This window comes from Tachypleus tridentatus, chromosome 8 (genome assembly GCF_004210375.1).
Source record: "Tachypleus tridentatus isolate NWPU-2018 chromosome 8, ASM421037v1, whole genome shotgun sequence".
Lineage (NCBI taxonomy): Eukaryota > Metazoa > Arthropoda > Merostomata > Xiphosura > Limulidae > Tachypleus > Tachypleus tridentatus.
The window spans coordinates 126,490,001-126,509,746 of NC_134832.1; the positions used below are offsets into that span (position 1 = coordinate 126,490,001).

The 19,746-nt window shown below is 33.1% G+C and overlaps 1 protein-coding gene across 1 annotated transcript in view; it reads left to right on the forward strand.

Moving 5' to 3' along the window:
• Window positions 1–1,963: 1,963 nt before the first annotated feature.
• Window positions 1,964–19,746, forward strand: part of LOC143223441 (uncharacterized) — a 50,318-nt gene continuing 32,535 nt past the window's right edge. The window contains 5 exon segments of the mRNA XM_076451432.1: window positions 1,964–2,439; window positions 14,539–14,608; window positions 15,131–15,406; window positions 15,722–15,760; window positions 15,763–16,014. Of these exon segments, the coding sequence (XP_076307547.1) occupies window positions 14,548–14,608; window positions 15,131–15,406; window positions 15,722–15,760; window positions 15,763–16,014 (628 nt within the window). The 5' untranslated portion in view covers window positions 1,964–2,439; window positions 14,539–14,547.

A 19,746-nucleotide genomic window follows, 5' to 3' on the forward strand; every position in this document is an offset into this window, starting at 1 on the left:
CATTTCTCAAGATGGTTTATTTTTTGGTACACATAAATTCCTATTACTTAAATCATTAGATTTGTTACTCTTATCAAAGCACCTCCTTTCTTATGATAACTGTTCCCCCTGAATTACTAACACCTCCACTGTCTCATTAACCCTTCACAAAATAACTATAATATATACCTACTTATTCTACTTTTCTGCTACAAAAAAAGACAGAGATATGTTCTCTGTAGATTTCAAAATATGTCTTGCTACGCGATTATTCAATATTCCCATGATAGTCTCTTCTTTTGTTTTTGTTTTTTTATATTTAAGTCAATGACAAATGAAATAGACGTTTCATGGTCTAAAAACACTTACCAAAGATTGTCTCATATTTGAATCATTTTTGACAATATTAAATTTTTCACGATATTGACCCTAAAGAACAAAACTAGAGGGAGGAGCTACGTTTACAAAAGTTTAAGTTGTAAAAGTTAAGTCCTATTATTTTCAGTCTTACTGATAAATGTGATATAGCTGTTATTGTAATTTGAACATATCTCTTCCTTAACATTTTTGTATTTAAATTTTGAGCGGAAAAATAAGATCGACATTGGTCCATCTCCAATATGTTAAAATAAAGAGTCCAATTAAAAATTATTTACGGACATAAAAAAACATGGCGCACGTCCGTTCCGTTAATTAAATGTCTCAAAACCGCCATTAAATTATATCATAATTAAATCACATATCAAATTATAATCAGTACGATGAACCACCTACGAGTATACCAAACTTGTAGCGCAGAAATCCGATCAAAACATCAAAATAATCACTGAATTATTTCAAAGTGAAAATATCAAGCTTTATTTAAATAATATGACATTTTAAACAGATGAATTACAAACACCTCCCTATTCACACCGAATGAAAAGAACGAATTTAAAATTACCTCAATGTATTTTTTATTCTTCAGAGTTGTTGTCCACTGGTATTTCCTGCTGTCATTTGTCCCTACAAAAAATCCAAAACTACGTCTAGTATTGTTATATAAGTTCATGCTAACAGTTAACTCTCACGTAAATGGACGTGTCGTTCGTGTTTTGTGAATTTGTGAAAAAGAACTAATCGAAATTACAGATGTTAAGTAATCAAAGTGATACAAAAGAAGACACAAAGATACTTATTACAGAGATAAGACACAAAGATACTTATTACACAGATAAGACACAAAGATACTTATTACAGAGATAAGACACAAAGATACTTATTACAGGGATAAGACACAAAGATACTTATTACAGAGATAAGACACAAAGACACTTATTACAGAGATAAGACACAAAGATACTTATTACAGAGATAAGACACAAATACACTTATTACAGAGATAAGACACAAAGATACTTATTACAGAGATAAGACACAAAGATACTTATTACAGAGATAAAACACAAAGATACTTATTACAGAGATAAGACACAAAGATACTTATTACAGAGATAAGACACAAAGATACTTATTACAGAGATAAGACACAAAGATACTTATTACAGAGATAAACTGTATTACCTACCACGTTTTGTATACTTATTACAGAGATAAACTGTATTACCTACCACGTTTTGTGGACAAATTCAACCCTTCGTTTAAGGGAGGGATGTAATGTGTCTTTGTTTCCTCAATGCATATACGTATGAGCTTAGTAAGTGTAACGTGAAAAGCTGAAAATTCTAGTCTTCCACAGATACTGAACGTTCCAATTATTACAGTGACCTAACTATGTGGACAAAAGGGGTATTGTTACCTCGGACAACGGAAGTAGCTCTGGGCTACATACCGAGCTGAATCAAACAAACATGGTACATTTTTAAAACAGACAGGTTGACAGGAATTGTTAAAATCAACCAACAAATGAACGATAAAAGTATGGAATACGTCATCATCCTGTTTCCACAAAAGAAATTCCTGTCCCCAGTTGAGGAGAAAGAGAGGGAAGGTATGGAAACACGAAACATTTTATCAGCAAGTTTTGTTTTATCCACAAGTCCACACTTCTCTATAGACGTCCAATGAACTAACAAGAGAAAACAGGTACACTACATGTTATAATTTGACTCTAACAGGTAAGAGTAATATGCTCTGACGGATGCATGTGCTTCGTAGGTGTGATGCAAAAAAAGTCTAGTTACTTTGTGAAACTTTCTTCGAGAGTAACAAACGTCGATTTGTTTTTGTGGGGTTTATTCTCTTTAACTGACGATCAAAAGTGATTTGGTTTATTACAATATAACAATTAATTTTATCAAACTTCACAAGCTGTGTGCTACTAGTTACATTTTACCCACATATCGTTGAAAATCAATTTATTGTTCCTGTGCCTTGAGGATCCGACTCAAAGACGCTAAAAGTAAGGTTGCTATCCATTGAAAGGAAATTCCAGTAGTCAGCTGATGCTAAATCGAATGTGTGAGTGATTCTAATTATGTCAGTTTACAACTAATATCACTGTGTAGATTTTAATTAACTGTACACTTTTAAATTGTTGCTGGTCACAACAAGAATTCATTATTTGCTACGTTACTTAACTTGTACGACATAGGTATGGTTTTATAAAACGAGAACTTTACAAACATGCACGTGAACTTCTAGTTTTGTTTGTTTTTATTAAAGTTAAACGGTTATTGCTACGTGAGTAATTGGTATTGTTGTTATAAAATGCTGTAGATGATTGTAGTAGAATTCATCGGTTTTACTTCTATGTATATGGACATACAAGTAAATAAGAATTGCGTCATTTGACGTTCAACGTTACCTTAAGTTCGTAACCTTAATGATTTATCCTGACCTGCTTTCACGTAAATTAATATGATATTTTTTATTAATTTGTCAACTTTATTTACCAAAACATGCACGAGTATGTTGCAACCAAAATAAGATAACGCATGACGATCTTTATCTGTACTGCAGTGTATCTCACTAAATAGTATCTAAGATAATCTTATTTTATTTCTCTTTATCTTATAATTGACGCCTTTTGCTTTGTGGATAACCTATAGTCGCAGAAGTTCTAAACGTTGCCTGATGATCCTTAAAGGAAACATTATCTAAGTGGGTGAAAACAATGACTGATAGTACATAAAGTGGGACTAACTTTAGAACAGAAACTCAAACGAAGTCTGATGATCCTTAAAGGAAACATTATCTAAGTGGGTGAAAACAATGACTGATAGTACATAAAGTGGGACTAACTTTAGAACAGAAACTCAAACGAAGTCTGATGATCCTTAAAGGAAACATTATCTAAGTGGGTGAAAACAATGACTGATAGTACATAAAGTGGGACTAACTTTAGAACAGAAACTCAAACGAAGTCTGATGATCCTTAAAGGAAACATTATGTAAGTAGATGAAAACAATGACTGATTGTACTTAAAGTAGATCTAATTGTAGAAGGAAAAAAAAACGAAGCTTATTGGTATTGACAAATTCTTTGTTGAGTTGATAAACTTGCACAAAGAAAAATGCGTAAACTATGTGGATAGGAACAAAATAGTTATGGAAAGCAGTTGCTATTTGGAACGTAAAACATTAAATTTTTTTAAATTATTTTTATTATTTGTAATTACAGCAAACATTGCACATAAACCTACGGTTTCATTTCTCAAGAATTAGGTTAATCATGTGAAAAGAAATGTTTTAAAAAATAACATTAGAATCGGTGGCCCTATGAACAGCACGAACTTGAGAGCAACTAACCGAGTTTGTTTTAAATAAATAGAATATTGGCCTCTATAGCTTCAAGCAATGCTGGCCAAATAAAATGATAATATGTAGATACTAATTTGTTTTAGGTATTCAGTTATTAAAACGGTGAAGTTTGTACTGATATTTAGCCTTTTAAATCACCTGGTCTTCCCTAACTATCTTGTCTGAGAACTTATGTGGCGTCAAGTGGTTTCTAGTTGCTTAGCTCATGACTTTCTACCACCAAGTCTCTGAACGTGTATTATAACGAAACGTTCTTAGTTACTCAACTCGTGCCGTTTCTACTGAGTATCTTGTGACTCAATTCATGCTGTATCTACTGAGTATCTAATAACCTAACTCGTAGTTTCAACCGAGTCTCTTGTCATTCAACTCACACGATTGCTACTGACTTTCTAGTCTCTTAATTCATGTGTTTTTTACTGAGAATCTAATCAAACAACTGATGTGATTTCTATTGAGTAACAAGTCACTCATCTCGCGGTGTCTACAGAGTATCTGGTTATAATTTCAAATAGTTTCTAGTAGGTATTTATTCGTTCAATTCATGTTGTTTCTATTAAATATCTGGGCCCTTAATTCAAGTACTAGATATTGTTACATACGGTGTCAATGTAGAGTGACTGTGTTCTAGCTTCCTTCTGTATCAATGTACAGTGACTCTTGTTTTTATTACTACCTACTCTTCTAGTGTATATTTTCTATCCCAGGATATAGCTGTTGTTATTACTACCTACTCTTCTAGTGTATATTTTCTATCCCAGGATATAGCTGTTGTTATTACTACCTACTCTTACAGTGTATATTTTCTATCCAAGGATATAGCTGTTGTTATTACTACCTACTCTTACAGTGTATATTTTCTATCTCAGGATGTAGCTGTTGTTATTACTACCTACTCTTACAGTGTATATTTTCTATCCCAGGATATAGCTGTTGTTATTACTACCTACTCTTCTAGTGTATATTTTCTATCCCAGGATGTAGCTGTTGTTATTACTACCTACTCTTCTAGTGTATATTTTCTATCCCAGGATATAGCTGTTGTTATTACTACCTACTCTTCTAGTGTATATTTTCTATCCCAGGATATAGCTGTTGTTATTACTACCTACTCTTCTAGTGTATATTTTCTATCCCAGGATATAGTTGTTGTTATTACTACCTACTCTTCTAGTGTATATTTTCTATCCCAGGATATAGCTGTTGTTATTACTACCTACTCTTACAGTGTATATTTTCTATCCCAGGATATAACTGTTGTTATTACTACCTACTCTTCTAGTGTATATTTTCTATCCCAGGATATAGCTGTTGTTATTACTACCTACTCTTCTAGTGTATATATTCTATCCCAGGATATAGCTATTGTTATTACTACCTACTCTTCTAGTGTATATTTTCTATCCCAGGATATAACTGTTGTTATTACTACCTACTCTTCTAGTGTATATTTTCTATCCCAGGATATAGCTGTTGTTATTACTACCTACTCTTCTAGTGTATATTTTCTATCCCAGGATATAGCTGTTGTTATTACTACCTACTCTTCTAGTGTATATTTTCTATCCCAGGATATAGCTGTTGTTATTACTACCTACTCTTCTAGTGTATATTTTCTATCCCAGGATTTTGCTGTTGTTATTACTACCTTCTCTTCTAGTGTATATTTTTTATCCCAGGATATAACTGTTGTTATTACTACCTACTCTTCTAGTGTATATTTTCTATCCCAGGATATAGCTGTTGTTATTACTACCTACTCTTCTAGTGTATATTTTCTATCCCAAAATATAGCTGTTGTTATTACTACCTACTCTTCTAGTGTATATTTTCTATCCCAGGATATAGCTGTTGTTATTACTACCTACTCTTCTAGTGTATATTTTCTATCCCAGGATATAGCTGTTGTTATTACTACCTACTCTTCTAGTGTATATTTTCTATCCCAGGATATAGCTGTTGTTATTACTACCTACTCTTCTAGTGTATATTTTCTATCCCAGGATATAGCTGTTGTTATTACTACCTACTCTTCTAGTGTATATTTTCTATCCCAGGATATAGCTGTTGTTATTACTACCTACTCTTCTAGTGTATATTTTCTATCCCAGGATATAGCTGTTGTTATTACTACCTACTCTTCTAGTGTATATTTTCTATCCCAGGATATAGCTGTTGTTATTACTACCTACTCTTACAGTATACAATGGTAGTTAATTATTAACAACTTTCACAGTATATAGTGGTTATAGTTGTTAACTCTTGCTCAGTTGAATTGTGGCTGTTGTTGTTACCTACTATCCCAGTGTATATTTCAGGTGAACAACTAGGATTTTTTAAGAAGTGAGTTTATTCACTATAAATACACTAATTTTTAAATGTTACATTATAGTTAATAAGATAATAACATAACTTTTTTATTATACAATTCCTATAAATTTAAAGCAATTACACCATATAATACGATATATATATTTTATTTTCGCTTTATTTTTTAAAGTTAATTATAGGCTTACGTCAATTTATTCATATATTTATATAAACCATAATTTAGTCGTACATTGGAGCGTAATAGCATGTGGAAAATTGTTAAGCCTAATGGTGTGATATTTAGGAGTTTGAAGTGTGTTTATGTTTTTCTTGTAGCAAAGCCACATCGGGCTATCTGCTGAGCCCACCGAGGGGAAGAGAAACCCTGATTTTAGCGTTGTAAATCCGTATACTTACCGCTGTATTAGCAGTGAGCAGGAGTTTTAAAAATAATAGTTGTGTTTTAGGAAACCGATCCCAAGATATAAGTTGATACCGAAAATAATTTTTATCGTAACTACTCTCCAAGAGTCTATGCATGTTTGTCTAGAAAACAAGTACTCCAGTGGCACAGCTGTATATCTGCGGACTGATACCGCTAAAGACAGGGTTTCAATACCCGTGGTAGACAGAACAATGATAGCCCATTATGAAACTTTGTGCTTAGTTCTTAACAAACAAACGATAAAATAAAATGAACTTGTTTCTTTTAAAATAATATTTGATCATTGTTTATAAACAATAATCAACTAACAATTAATGAAAGTTGACTGGGTTGTATGATAAAAACGTTGTTACTTACGTCAGTATTACTCTTTACATGCACAGACTGGATTTGTGCGTCAAAAAAAGAGTGTTGACAATTGTAAGATTTAAACAAAGTTGTAAACGTCTTCCGTTATGCTCTAACGGTTGCTGAGCGAATAAAAACAACACTAAATAAGTGTATTTCTTTGTGTTTTAAAGGAGTTCAGATAACAGGTAAATATACAGCTCCATAAATATGGCTCTTTCTTCCATATACATTTTTTGGGCAAGTTTTAAACGTTTATGGTTAAGAGTCCAAACATCACCCTTCGTTAGTGTACAGTATGTAATGATTATTATTTTTATTTACTATTCTAGTGTATAGTAATTACTATTGTTAACTACTATCCCCGTGTATAGTAAATGTTATTGATATAAACTGTCACAGTATACAGTGGTTATCAGTGTTATCTGCTGTTAGTGTATAGTGTTTATTAGTGTTATATACTGTCAGTGTGTAGTGTTTATTAGTGTTATCTAATGCCACAGTGAATAGTGATTATTAGTGTTATCTATTGTCACAGTGTATAGTGATTATTAGTGTTATTTACAATTCCAGTGTATAGTGAATATTTATGTTACCTGCTGTCACAATGATAGTTGTTATTGGTGATACTTATGTCAGAGTGTATAGTGGTTATTAGTGTTATTTATGACACAGTGTATAGTGGTTATTAGTGTCATCTACTGTCACAGTATATAGGGTTTATTACTGTCATATACTGTCACACTGTATAGGAGTTATTAGTGTTATTTATGTTACAGTGTATAGTGGTTATTAGTGTTATTTATGTCACAGTGTATGGTGGTTATTAATGTTATCTAATGCCACAGTGTATAGTGGTTATTAGTGTTATCTACTCTCAGAGTGTATAGTTGTTATTAGTGTTAGTTATGTCACAGTGTATTGTGGTTATTAGTGTTATGTAATGTCACAGTGTATAGAGGTTATTAGTGTTATCTACTCTCACAGTGTATGGTGGTTATTAGTGTTATCTAATGCCACAGTGTATAGAGGTTATTAGTGTTATCTACTCTCACAGTGTATAGTGGTTATTGCTCTTTGTACACTGCCCAGTAGTCCTAATGAATATAGCTATAAAGGTATTATTATCTGTTGTCTAGTGCATAGCGACAATAATAAGGAATAGTTATAAAGATATATTAGTATCCACTTTCCACAGTATAGCATTAGTCCTTTCAATATATTGTTTTCCACTATCTAGTATGCAGAGTACTCCTAACAGATGGCTACAAAGATATTGATTTCTACTGTCTGGTGTATAGCAGCAGTGGGGTACTTAAAGGATACTGGTATCCGCTGTCTAGTGTAGAACGGTAGTCCTAATGAATGTTACTATAAATGTTATTTTTCACTGCCCAATGTACAACAGCAATGTATGTAATAGATATAAATACACTGTTATCCCCTATCGAAGCTACAACAATGGATTTTGTTATACATTGTCGTACTGAGTATCAGGAGATATCTTTAAACACTAGTAAAACTTTCCAGAGCTTTGTCTGGATTTTTATAATGTATTGACGGACCATGTATTATTAACAATCTAACTAACTCCTTACAGTGAATGAAAGAGTTCAACATCAATATTAGCTGTGTTTAAAGAAAAATGTTGATTTGTTTGTATCAGTTGAAGTCGACAATAATTCTATACTTATTAAACCATGATGTGTTACCACGTGTAACACACGTTAGTTTCTCCTACAATTATGCATCTTTATTTAAATCTTGAGTCAAGATGTTTTGAGTGTTCAAACTCAGAAACCCAATCTGTAATTTTCACTCTCCTCGGAAGTTTGGATTCGCTACATTCTATAAGTCCACAATCTTTTAGAAAAACAATATATAGAACTCTAATGAAACATTTCTGATAGTAACGTAACAAAGCTAATAAATCTTTAATTTAACACTAAACTTGCTGTAAAAGTGGAGTTTCGTGAGTTAAAATGTAATTCTAGTTGCGGTATATTCATTAAGTATATACAAACACAAACCAACCCTAATCCTAAGCTTTGATAAACTTGTATCTCTCTTCAACGGCATTCTAGTTACCGAGCCACCAAACAGAAAAAAAATCGCATTTTTCGAGAGATCTATTTTCCTGGAAACGTTCACCGCGTCCTGAAACTGCTTTCCCTGTAGTATGTTAGTGCATAGTGTATAGCTGTTAACTTCCGTTTGCAATTGCATACAAAACTACAGTGCGTGCAATGAACCCTAGTTGTTTACTTACCTATATAAAACTGCACGTGTTGCCGTAACAGAAACATAATGTGTTGATTACTGGTTTAGGTTTCCAAATTCATACGCGAGCGACACTCCTTAAAATAGGAAAGCTGTTTGTTGTTGTTGTTGTTGTTTTGAATTTCGCACAAAGCTACTCGAGGGCTATCTGTGCTAGCCGTCCCTAATTTAGCAGTGTAAGACTAGAGGGAAGGCAGCTAGTCATCATCACCCACCGCCAACTCTTGGGCTACTCTTTTACCAACGAATAGTGGGATTGACCGTCACATTATAACGCCCCCACGGCTGGAAGGGCGAGCATGTTTGGCGCGACGCGGGCGCGAACCCACGACCCTCGGATTACATTGTCTAAACGTTAAATTGTCTAAAGTGTTAAATATTTTAGTAAACATACATACATACATAAAACATTGGTAATATATGTAAAGGTAACGTAATTGATATAGTATTGTAGATCTGTCTGCAGAAATCAGATGTTAAAAATATTTCAACCTTTATGCCAGTTAACTGTTGAATTACTCCACAAATGACGCTTTGAAAAACACAATTTTGAATATTTTAAATAGCATTTTAAGTGATAAATTTTATTAAAGTAATATTGATATATTTATGGGATTTAATTTATTAAAGTAGTTATTTGTAGCAAGAGTTTTAGTACATTCCTTATAGATAATTAAAAAAAAACAATTTATCTGATCATTAATTTCAATATATGAAACATAATATTTTGAAATTCATTTATTGAGAGCTTTTCTGGTGATAAATTCCGATGTTTTCCTTACATACACCAATTTTGTTTAAATAAAATAGTTCTTCAATTAGTCAACCCCATTGCTATGGAAGCCCGGCATGGCCAGGTGGTCCAGACACTCGACTCTTAATCCGAGAATCGTGGGTTCGAATCCCCGTCATACCAAACATGCTCACCCTTTCAGCCGTAAGGGTGTTATAATGTGACGGTCAATCCCAACTTTCGCTGGTAAAAGAGTAGCTGAGGGGGGGTGATGACTAGCTGCCTTCCCTCTAGTCTTAAACTGCTAAATTAGGGACGACTAGCACAGATAGACCTCGTGTAGTTTTGCGCGAAATTTAAAACAAACAAACAAACCATTGCTATGCTTTCACACACGAACATTAGTAAATATGTTATTTTATAGATAGGGTATCACGAAATTGTAATGTTATTCTTATAACGAACCTATCTTTAAATCAGAAACCTTTACACACTTATTGGTTACTGTTTGCCTTAATAAGGTAGGCTATTTTATAGCTGTAGTCATTATTGTTACTTGTATGAAACAAACCACACGTTTTCCATTCTCACACAAAAAATTTGATACTGTTTCTAAAACTGTTTAGTATGTACGTTGATTTTGTTCATAGTTTTTGTTTGATTTGAGGCCTCTGTCAGAAGGCGTATACAACTGGTCAGTAAACGATCTACATTGGTTAAAACATTTAAATGTAACAGTAATTAATGTTCATCCTCTTTTATTTTAATAAAAAATACATAAAAAGTTGTTGAATTGTTATTAAAGTACTTGATACTTGAAGTACATCTTTATATAGCTAAGCTAACCAAAAGTATATCATCTTTCACTCCCAGAAGAACCTATAATGTAAATAGTTAAAAAGAACCAATAGGTTTATTAGGGAGAAGCACCATGGAAACAAAAAAATAACTCATTTATTTTAACTTTTCGGAATCTGCACATTTCACATCAGCAAACTACAAAATGTCAAGGAGTGTTTAAATTCCGAAACGTTGAAGTAAATAAGTTGTTAAGTGCTACTGTGATAATCCTGTTCCGAATCTAACAAGACCAACATTTTTAGCTTTGTTTCGTCATCGGTATTTACACGTTCTACAGAGAAAGTAACTCTTTCAGAATGTTCGAGAAGAGATACACGGTGGCTGTCTGCATATAGATGTTCCTAATTTTGAAATGATGGAGTACAGAGGAGATATCTAGTCAACAAAACCCACTCCTTACTCTAAGGATGATGACCGAATACCTTAACACACCCATGAACGAAGTAAGATTTTACTTCAATTCGTGAGGAAGCTGCTAACCGCTGGGCTACATAGTAGTAACATGCATTTTTTATCCATTAAATATTATCCTAAAAACAAACAAAAATATTAAAGTTGCTTCAAATAAGAACGGGCACAAATCTAGACGCTTGCCATAAGATAAATGTAAAAAAATACTGTGTTGCAAGCATTGTGCATTTAAAATAGATCCAAGGATTCATATTTTTATAACAATATATTTGCGACTTAAACTTGAGTATATTAAAGTGTCCTGATATTAAATAAAACAATACAGTAGGCTTAAAGTCGGCGAATGAATGAGATATTTTGTGCTCGAAAAGGTTTATCTCCGAGTCAGGTCAGATTTGGCCTAATGGTTAGTGTGTCCGGACAATGAATCCACTAAAGCACCATCTGCACTTTGGAGCCATGAGTGTGTTATAAGTGTGACGGACAAATCCCACTATGTAGTCAAACCTGAGTAATCCAACAGATGGCAGTGGGTGCTGTTAAGTAGCTGTCTTTCCTCCAGTTTGTCAGTTCAAAATCAAGGGCACTAGTAGGATAGCCTTGTGTCACTTAATAATCCTGACACGAATAATTGCTATATTAATAAGAAAGCGTAGACAAAAGTTACTATTAAAATAGAAAGTCCGTTTGGACTGAAAGACACGTTTTATATTCGAGGTTTAGGAAATATATTTGCACCTTTCACTCGGAAGAAATGGAATGATAATGCAGTTTTGTTTCCATGTTTCACTTTTAATGAGTTTCAAAGTTATAATTCAGTTGGTTTAGTTTAGGTAAGGCAATAAATGTTATTTCTACAACCATATACCAGTACGAACTATCTAGTAGGTGCTTGATTTCTTTCAGGTGGTTTCGTTTGGTATCTCTAATGTTCACTGTCTCTACACATGCAAGTCACAAACAGTTAGTTAGCATGCTGCTAATGTCTACATGGTGATAAACGTTTTAGTATTTTGTAACCAGAGAATCAATAGTCAAAGAAAACAAGAAGAACGACATCTTTCCTGTTACAATTTATGCAGAATAAACAAAATAAAGCATTTGGTAAAAAACACGCATTTCCTTTAAACTTATTAAAAAAACTTGAACACCTTACAATAAACTGAAAGGACGTGTGGTTCCGAACTAGTATGCTAATAAGGTGTACTCTAGCGGAATGATAAAACTACAGTGACGAAAACAGTAATCGTTTCCTACAACATTAAGGTGGTGATAATGTATTTATGATTTTAAGTGAAGATAGGACGATAATACGTTGCTAATAACATAACAGTTTTCATTTTTCTACTGAGATAAGTTGAACAGTTTCTTTTCTTCTCATTGCCAAAAACATAAAACATAACATGGAAATAATAACAACTGTATTACTGTCGTTTGTAAAGGAAGATAGCATGTTGTTAATGTAAAATTTGTGGAAGTAATAATGTTATCCTTCCTTCTAGTAAAGCAGTAGCTAAATAATGTAATAGTAACTAGTTAGCAGTAACTAAATAATATAATAGTAACTAGTTAGCAGTAACTAAACTACGTGATGGTAACTAGTTAGCAGTAAGTAAATGAAGTGATGGTAACTATTTAGCAGTAACTAAATAATATAATAGTAACTAGTTAGCAGTAACTAAACTACGTGATGGTAACTAGTTAGCAATAAGTAAATGATGTGATGGTAACTATTTAGCAGTAGCTAAATGATGTAATAGTAACTAATTAGCAGTAACTAAATAATATAATAGTAACTAGTTAGCAGTAACTAAATAATATAATAGTAACTAGTTAGCAGTAACTAAACTACGTGATGGTAACTAGTTAGCAGCAAGTAAATGATGTGATGGTAACTATTTAGCAGTAACTAAATAATATAATAGTAACTAGTTAGCAGTTACTAAACTACGTGATGGTAACTAGTTAGCAGTAAGTAAATGATGTGATGGTAACTAGTTAGCAGTAAGTAAATGATGTGATGGTAACTATTTAGCAGTAGCTAAATGATGTAATAATAACTAATTAGCAATAACTAAATAATATAATAATAACTAGTTAGCAGTAACTAAACTACGTGATGGTAACTAGTTAGCAGTAAGTAAATGATGTGATGGTAGCTAGTTAGCAGTAAGTAAATGATGTGATGGTAACTATTTAGCAGTAGCTAAATGATGTAATAGTAACTAATTAGCAGTAACTAAATAATATAATAGTAACTAGTTAGCAGTAACTAAACTACGTGATGGTAACTAGTTAGCAGTAAGTAAATGATGTGATGGTAACTATTTAGTAGTAGCTAAATGATGTAATAGTAACTAATTAGCAGTAACTAAATAATATAATAGTAAGTAGTTAGCAGTAGCTAAAAAATGTAACAGTAACTAGTTAGCAGTAACTAAACGACGTGATGGTAACTAGTTAGCAGTAGCTGAATGATGTAACAGTAACTAGTTAGCAGTAGCTGAATGATGTAACAGTAACTAGTTAGCAGTAGCTGAATGATGTAACAGTAACTAGTTAGCAGTAGCTGAATGATATAATAGTAACTAGTTAGCAGTAGCTAAATGATGTAATAGTAACTAATTAGCAGTAACTAAATAATATAATAGTAAGTAGTTAGCAGTAGCTAAAAAATGTAATAGTAACTAGTTAGCAGTAACTAAACGACGGATGGTAACCAGTTAGCAGTAGCTGAACGATGTAACAGTAACCAGTTAGCAGTAGCTGAACGATGTAACAGTAACCAGTTAGCAGTAGCTAAATGATGTAATAATAACCAGTTAGCAGTAAGCAAATGATGTGATGGTAACCATTTAGCAGTAGCTAAACGATGTAATAGTAACCGGTTAGCAGTAGCCAAACGATGTAATAGTAACCAGTTAGCAGTAGCCAAATGATGTAATAATAACTAGTTAGCAGTAGCTAAATGATGTAATAGTAACTAGTTAGCAGTAGCTAAACGATGTAATAGTAACTAGTTAGCAGTAGCTAAATGATGTAATAATAACTAGTTAGCAGTAGCTGAATGATGTAACAGTAACTAGTTAGCAGTAGCTAAACGATGTAATAGTAACTAGTTAGCAGTAGCTAAATGATGTAATAATAACCTATTAGCAGTAGCTAAATGATGTAATAGTAACTAGTTAGCAGTAGCTAAACGATGTAATAGTAACTAGTTAGCAGTAGCTAAATGATGTAATAATAACCTATTAGCAGTAGCTAAATGATGTAATAGTAACTAGTTAGCAGTAGCTAAATGATGTAATAATAACCTATTAGCAGTAGCTAAATGATGTAATAATAACCTATTAGCAGTAGCTAAATGATGTAATAGTAAATAATCAATAACTGGTCTTTTCTCCACCAGGACATAACAATGGACTGGCTTTACCTCATCCTGTTGTTTGTTATATTTCGTCTCTGTTTATTGGTTGAAAGTAAGTTATTTCTATATTTTATTTTGGTTCATTATTATTATTTACTTATATGTGTTTTGACTTTTCCGCGTCTTCACTATCTTATATATACATATATGTTTTGAAGTGTACATAAAGAAAATCGGAAGACAAATGAAGTAAGTACTTGATTAGAGTTTATTGTTCAAAATTTATATTATTCATGTTCTATGTTTGTTGCATACCACCTATCAGGGAAATTCGTATTATACGGTTCCGTTAACAGCGGACGGGTATTGTTAAATATGTAATTAGCAAGAATGTCTGTCAGCCTCAATTGATCTATATCCGCAAAAGGGCAAACCATCCACTTTCTTTGTGAACAACCCAAGATTATGTATAGACATACGTAGAAAATGTTTTTTGGATGGCTCGCTTTATGAAACTTCTCTTGTATCAATATTAATTTAAACTTACGTCATTTTGTATCTTTGTCATAGTTATTTGCAGTGAAATATCGGCTTAAGTACACAACTCTTCATGAATACATTCTGATTCCAATAGGCCAAAACTGTTTCGGAGGTATTGAGTCGTACGAAAAGAGCACGAACCTTGCGTTTTCCAGTAACATCCGATCAAACACAATACTGGAACGCCAAGGCCAGTCTCTAACTAGAGACTGTATAAACCTGTGCAAACAAGAAAGCCAGTGTTATTCATTTGCTTTGGATTATCCTCAGTTTCGGTGTTTTTCCTACAACGTAAATTCTATCGGACGGAGGGACCTACTTGTGGACCAACCAAGGACTAACTTCTTTGAAAAGATATGCATCCGTGGAGGTTAGTAAATATTTAGGTAAAGCATATAAAAAATTAATAAATCCGGAAGAATATTAATTCTGTCATTTTATATGTAGGGGCATTTATAGTAATAAAATATCGTTTTATGTTGTTTTATGTGCGTTTCCAGTTAACATTTCCAGATAAAAACTGGGCAAGAATAAGTAAAAAACACAAAGAACTAAATATTGTTTTAACTCAACTACTAAACACTTCTGTGAAAGCAGCTGTAGTTAAGTACTGTTTATGTAACTCATTACACTGGTGATTACAACTTCTTGATGTTAAACAGAAGTCACTGCTTCGTTCTTTAAGTGGACAGGGCAACCTATGACAGACTTTGTGGAAATAAACTTTGACTTTTGAGAGAGTTAAAGAAGCGTTCCTGGACGGTTATGTGGATCGTGAAGTTGGTAATGTTCAGAATAAAGAGGAATGTGAAAAACTATGTCTAACGGAAGTGTCTTTTACTTGCCGGTCGGCTGACTACGATGAAATTCAGCGTTTATGTCGAATGAGCAGGGAAGATCGACGATCCCAGCCGCAAGCTTTCAGACAAGTACCCGGAAGTAGCCGGGATTATATCGAGAACTTATGTATCAGTTCAAGTAAGTTTGTTTTTGTTGTTGTTTAATTTCGCGCAAAGTTATACGAGAACTATCTACGCTATCCGTCCCTAATTTAGCGGTGTAAGACTAGAGGGAAGGCAGCTAGTCATCACTACCCATCGCCAACTCTTGGGCTACTCTTTTACCAACGAATAGTGGGATTGACCGTCACATTATAACACCCCCATGGTTGAAATGACGAGCATGTTTGGTGTGACGGGGATTCGAACCTGCGACCCTCAGATTACGAATGGAACGCCTTAACCCACGTGGCCATGCTAGTAAGACTGAGAATAGATTTAAACTGTTAAATGTAAGTATGATTGGATTTGTAACACTATTACATCTTGTTATAATGTTTACAGTTGTTTATTGTGGTAGTTACTACACAAGAAAGTTACAGTATCAACTAGTAGTTATGGAAAGGTTGTGACGTCTGTAAACTGATTACTTACCTAAGTTTAATCACTAATTGGTTTCTGCTTTTACTGTTTTATAGTCCCTAATTATTAGCATCGGATGGCACTCCAGACACCTTCTGATAAATATTGTACGTAGTGGCAAGAGGTGGAATTTGATTGGACTAGATGTTCTTTTATATTTACAAGTGTAGTTAAATGCTGTATTAGTTAGTTGGAAGTATACAAGTTTATTTCCATGTTTCATTATTTCAATATTAAATCACTTAATTATGTGATTACGTTCTTTAAAACGATAGAAAGTTCCAGGTAGATCGGAATTGCAATTTATTATTTTGCTGAATTTGGACACTTGTTATAATTTTATTTCTCTAATGTAATGGAATCGATTTTTATATAAGATATTATGTATATATATCTTTAACTTTACATTAGGTCTTCTGGTACTTTGGTATTTTCAAGTTGATTTTGTTTAGTATCGTGACCTCTGAACGCTCTTCAGATTTCAAGCTGTTTATATCACCAATGAACGGTGTTTGGAAGACTTGTAACACAGGAAAATATTACTTTTTGTGTTATGTGCCAAACGTATCAGTTTGAACGAGGCAGTCTGTCAAGCCTGTATTAACCCCCTTAAGGTGTCTGTATTCAAGGCATTTGTCAACATCTCCTAACAGACTCTGTAACGTATAAGCTATACTTCTTGGTAACCATGTAACATATAAGCTATACATCTTGGTAACCATGTAATATATAAGCTATACATCTTGGTAACCATGACATTTAGGAATGGACATTTGTTATCTTCTTCTATTTCTATTATGAATTTTGTTGCTGGATGGTGTCTATTCAGGTAGTTCCTGAATTCTTGGGTCCTGATTGTAGTTTGTGACCATATTCTGAATGTGTTGGAAACATATCCGATCCAAATTCTGCTGTCCTTCTTGATGGCGAGAAACCCACTTGAAATAAAAATGTATCTCAGAACGGCTGGTATGGGTATTAATAATTTTATTGATAAGGAGAGAACAATGTTTCGACCTTCCTAGGTCATCTTCAGGTTAAGTCATAACCTGAAGATGACCTAGGAAGGTCGAAACTTTGTTCTCTCCTTATCAATAAAATTCTGCTGTGTCTTAAGAGTAGCTGGTTAGAGGTCGTAATCGTCTCAATTGTCCACATAGAAGTTATTGAGTACTGATCATGTGGATGGACCCATAGCTAAGCCTATTTGTTATTGTAGTACGTTTCCCTCGTGTTGGAAGTGAGTTGTGTTGACAAAGAAAGTTATGAGTTCATTTATCTTTAAAGCTTTATCATGAAATTAAAAAATATAGTCTTACAGAGTTTACAGACTTTTGTTAAAGGAATGTTGACGTCCTGGACTCCTGGTTGTGCAGTGTTTTTAAGATATATGTTATTGAAAATGCGATGGTTCTTGTAGAAGGACTAGGGAAATAACACTAAATATTGATAAAAAAGCTAACAGTGAAATAAAAAGGACAGGTACAATGTTTATTTACTTTATTGAAAACAATAAGCTTACAACAGCGCGACAAACAATGTCTGATATGAGTTAGAACTATATAATTTGTATATGTCACAGTAGAATAATGTAGAATGAAACGGTACACTAACACAACTTATATTTTGAAAAAAATTCACTTAATAATGCAAACTGAAAGCAAATATAATTAAGTCAAATTTATTTATGTAGGAATATTTAAACCCTTTACTATTTTAGTCTAGAAAACAAACGAAACCTTAAGACATAAAAGGACACTTTTGCAAGGCTTAAGAATCTCGTAGGATCTCAGATAATGAAAATATGCGAGTATATACCTTATTTTTTTGCTTTTGTGCGCGTGCCCCTTGAGATCAAACAATGTTTTAATCTTTTTTCAGTCTTACTAGCAGAAATATCCGCTCTCTGGGCAGGTATAACTGACAGTTCCTGTGGAAGGCTATTGGGTCCCCAGCCTCTTCTGGAATTGTCTGACAGTAACAGCAACTTACTCATACTTGACATTTAATAATGTTTGTCATATTTATGTTTGTTCGAGATCTGAGTTTTGATGTATACATCGCAAACCCGTTATGATAAGATAAAAGTTTCACAACACATAGAGGCGGTGTATTGTTCGTATCAAACATTAAAATAAACGTAAATAACCTTTCTATTAAAGTAAAATTTCACTGTGAACTAAAGACAATTAGATAAAAAAAACTGCTACTATAAAGTAAGCTTTTCTACACTAACGATGTTTTAAGAATCAACCTAAATTAGAGTTTATTTTTAACTCTACATTCTGGGAACTATTTGAATGAGATACAGTTTTACTACCAAACAAGATGACCAATGTCTATCGATAACACGAAAACTTAGCTATTTGAGGAGAACTTTTATAAAAGTATTGATGTTATATATTGTTTTTTAAGATCACGAATATAACAGATATTATTTACTTTATCATGCCTTTATTTAAAGTGGAATAAAATGTTTACACTCTGCTGTGGGATCCAATGGCCATTCATAATTCACAGAAACGATCCTCCATTATTTAGAATCACTTATATAAGATACTCCAAGAATGGGTGACCTGAAAAAAAACACACACACCAGGATTCTCGTTAGTAATATCTTAGCATCTGTGCTGAGACTAGTTTTTGAGAAAAAAGTACGAACATAATTTAAAATAGTCCCCTCTTGGGCCCAGAAAAGGACCAGAAACACAAATTTTGATGTCAAGCTCGGATTTAGCGATCGTTAAAACCTACGTTTTATCTACTCTCCCTTACTAAGGGCTGTGTCTTAAAAACAAAGGCGTATGAAGTACAATAATAAAACTCAATGCTCTGAATTACATTTCAATAAATGTTACACTAATACGCATGTAATGATGGCTTGTTCTTAAGCAGTTAATCAAGTTTAAAATATCATTTTTTTTCGCCTTGACGCGAACTTACGTGACCCTCAATTTAAGCAAGAAGCTTTAATCTCATAATTTTCTTCCATCAAGTAGTGAAATTGACACGTCTTAGTATAATCGTACACCAGCGGTCATGTTTTCTGCCAGAAGTGAACAGTTCATACCGTTTTAGTCACATATCTGTTTCATTATTTTTCTCGACTTACACGGGAGACAAATTCACAACTATTCTTATTAAGCATAGACTGGAAATGCAGCTAAAATAAACACCATATAATAACTTAAACAAGAACAACAACAGAGAACAACGCAACTTGTAAACAATACCCCGAATGTGCCTAATCAAAGTAATAAATTACACAGTTTTGCAGAGAAGGTCCCAT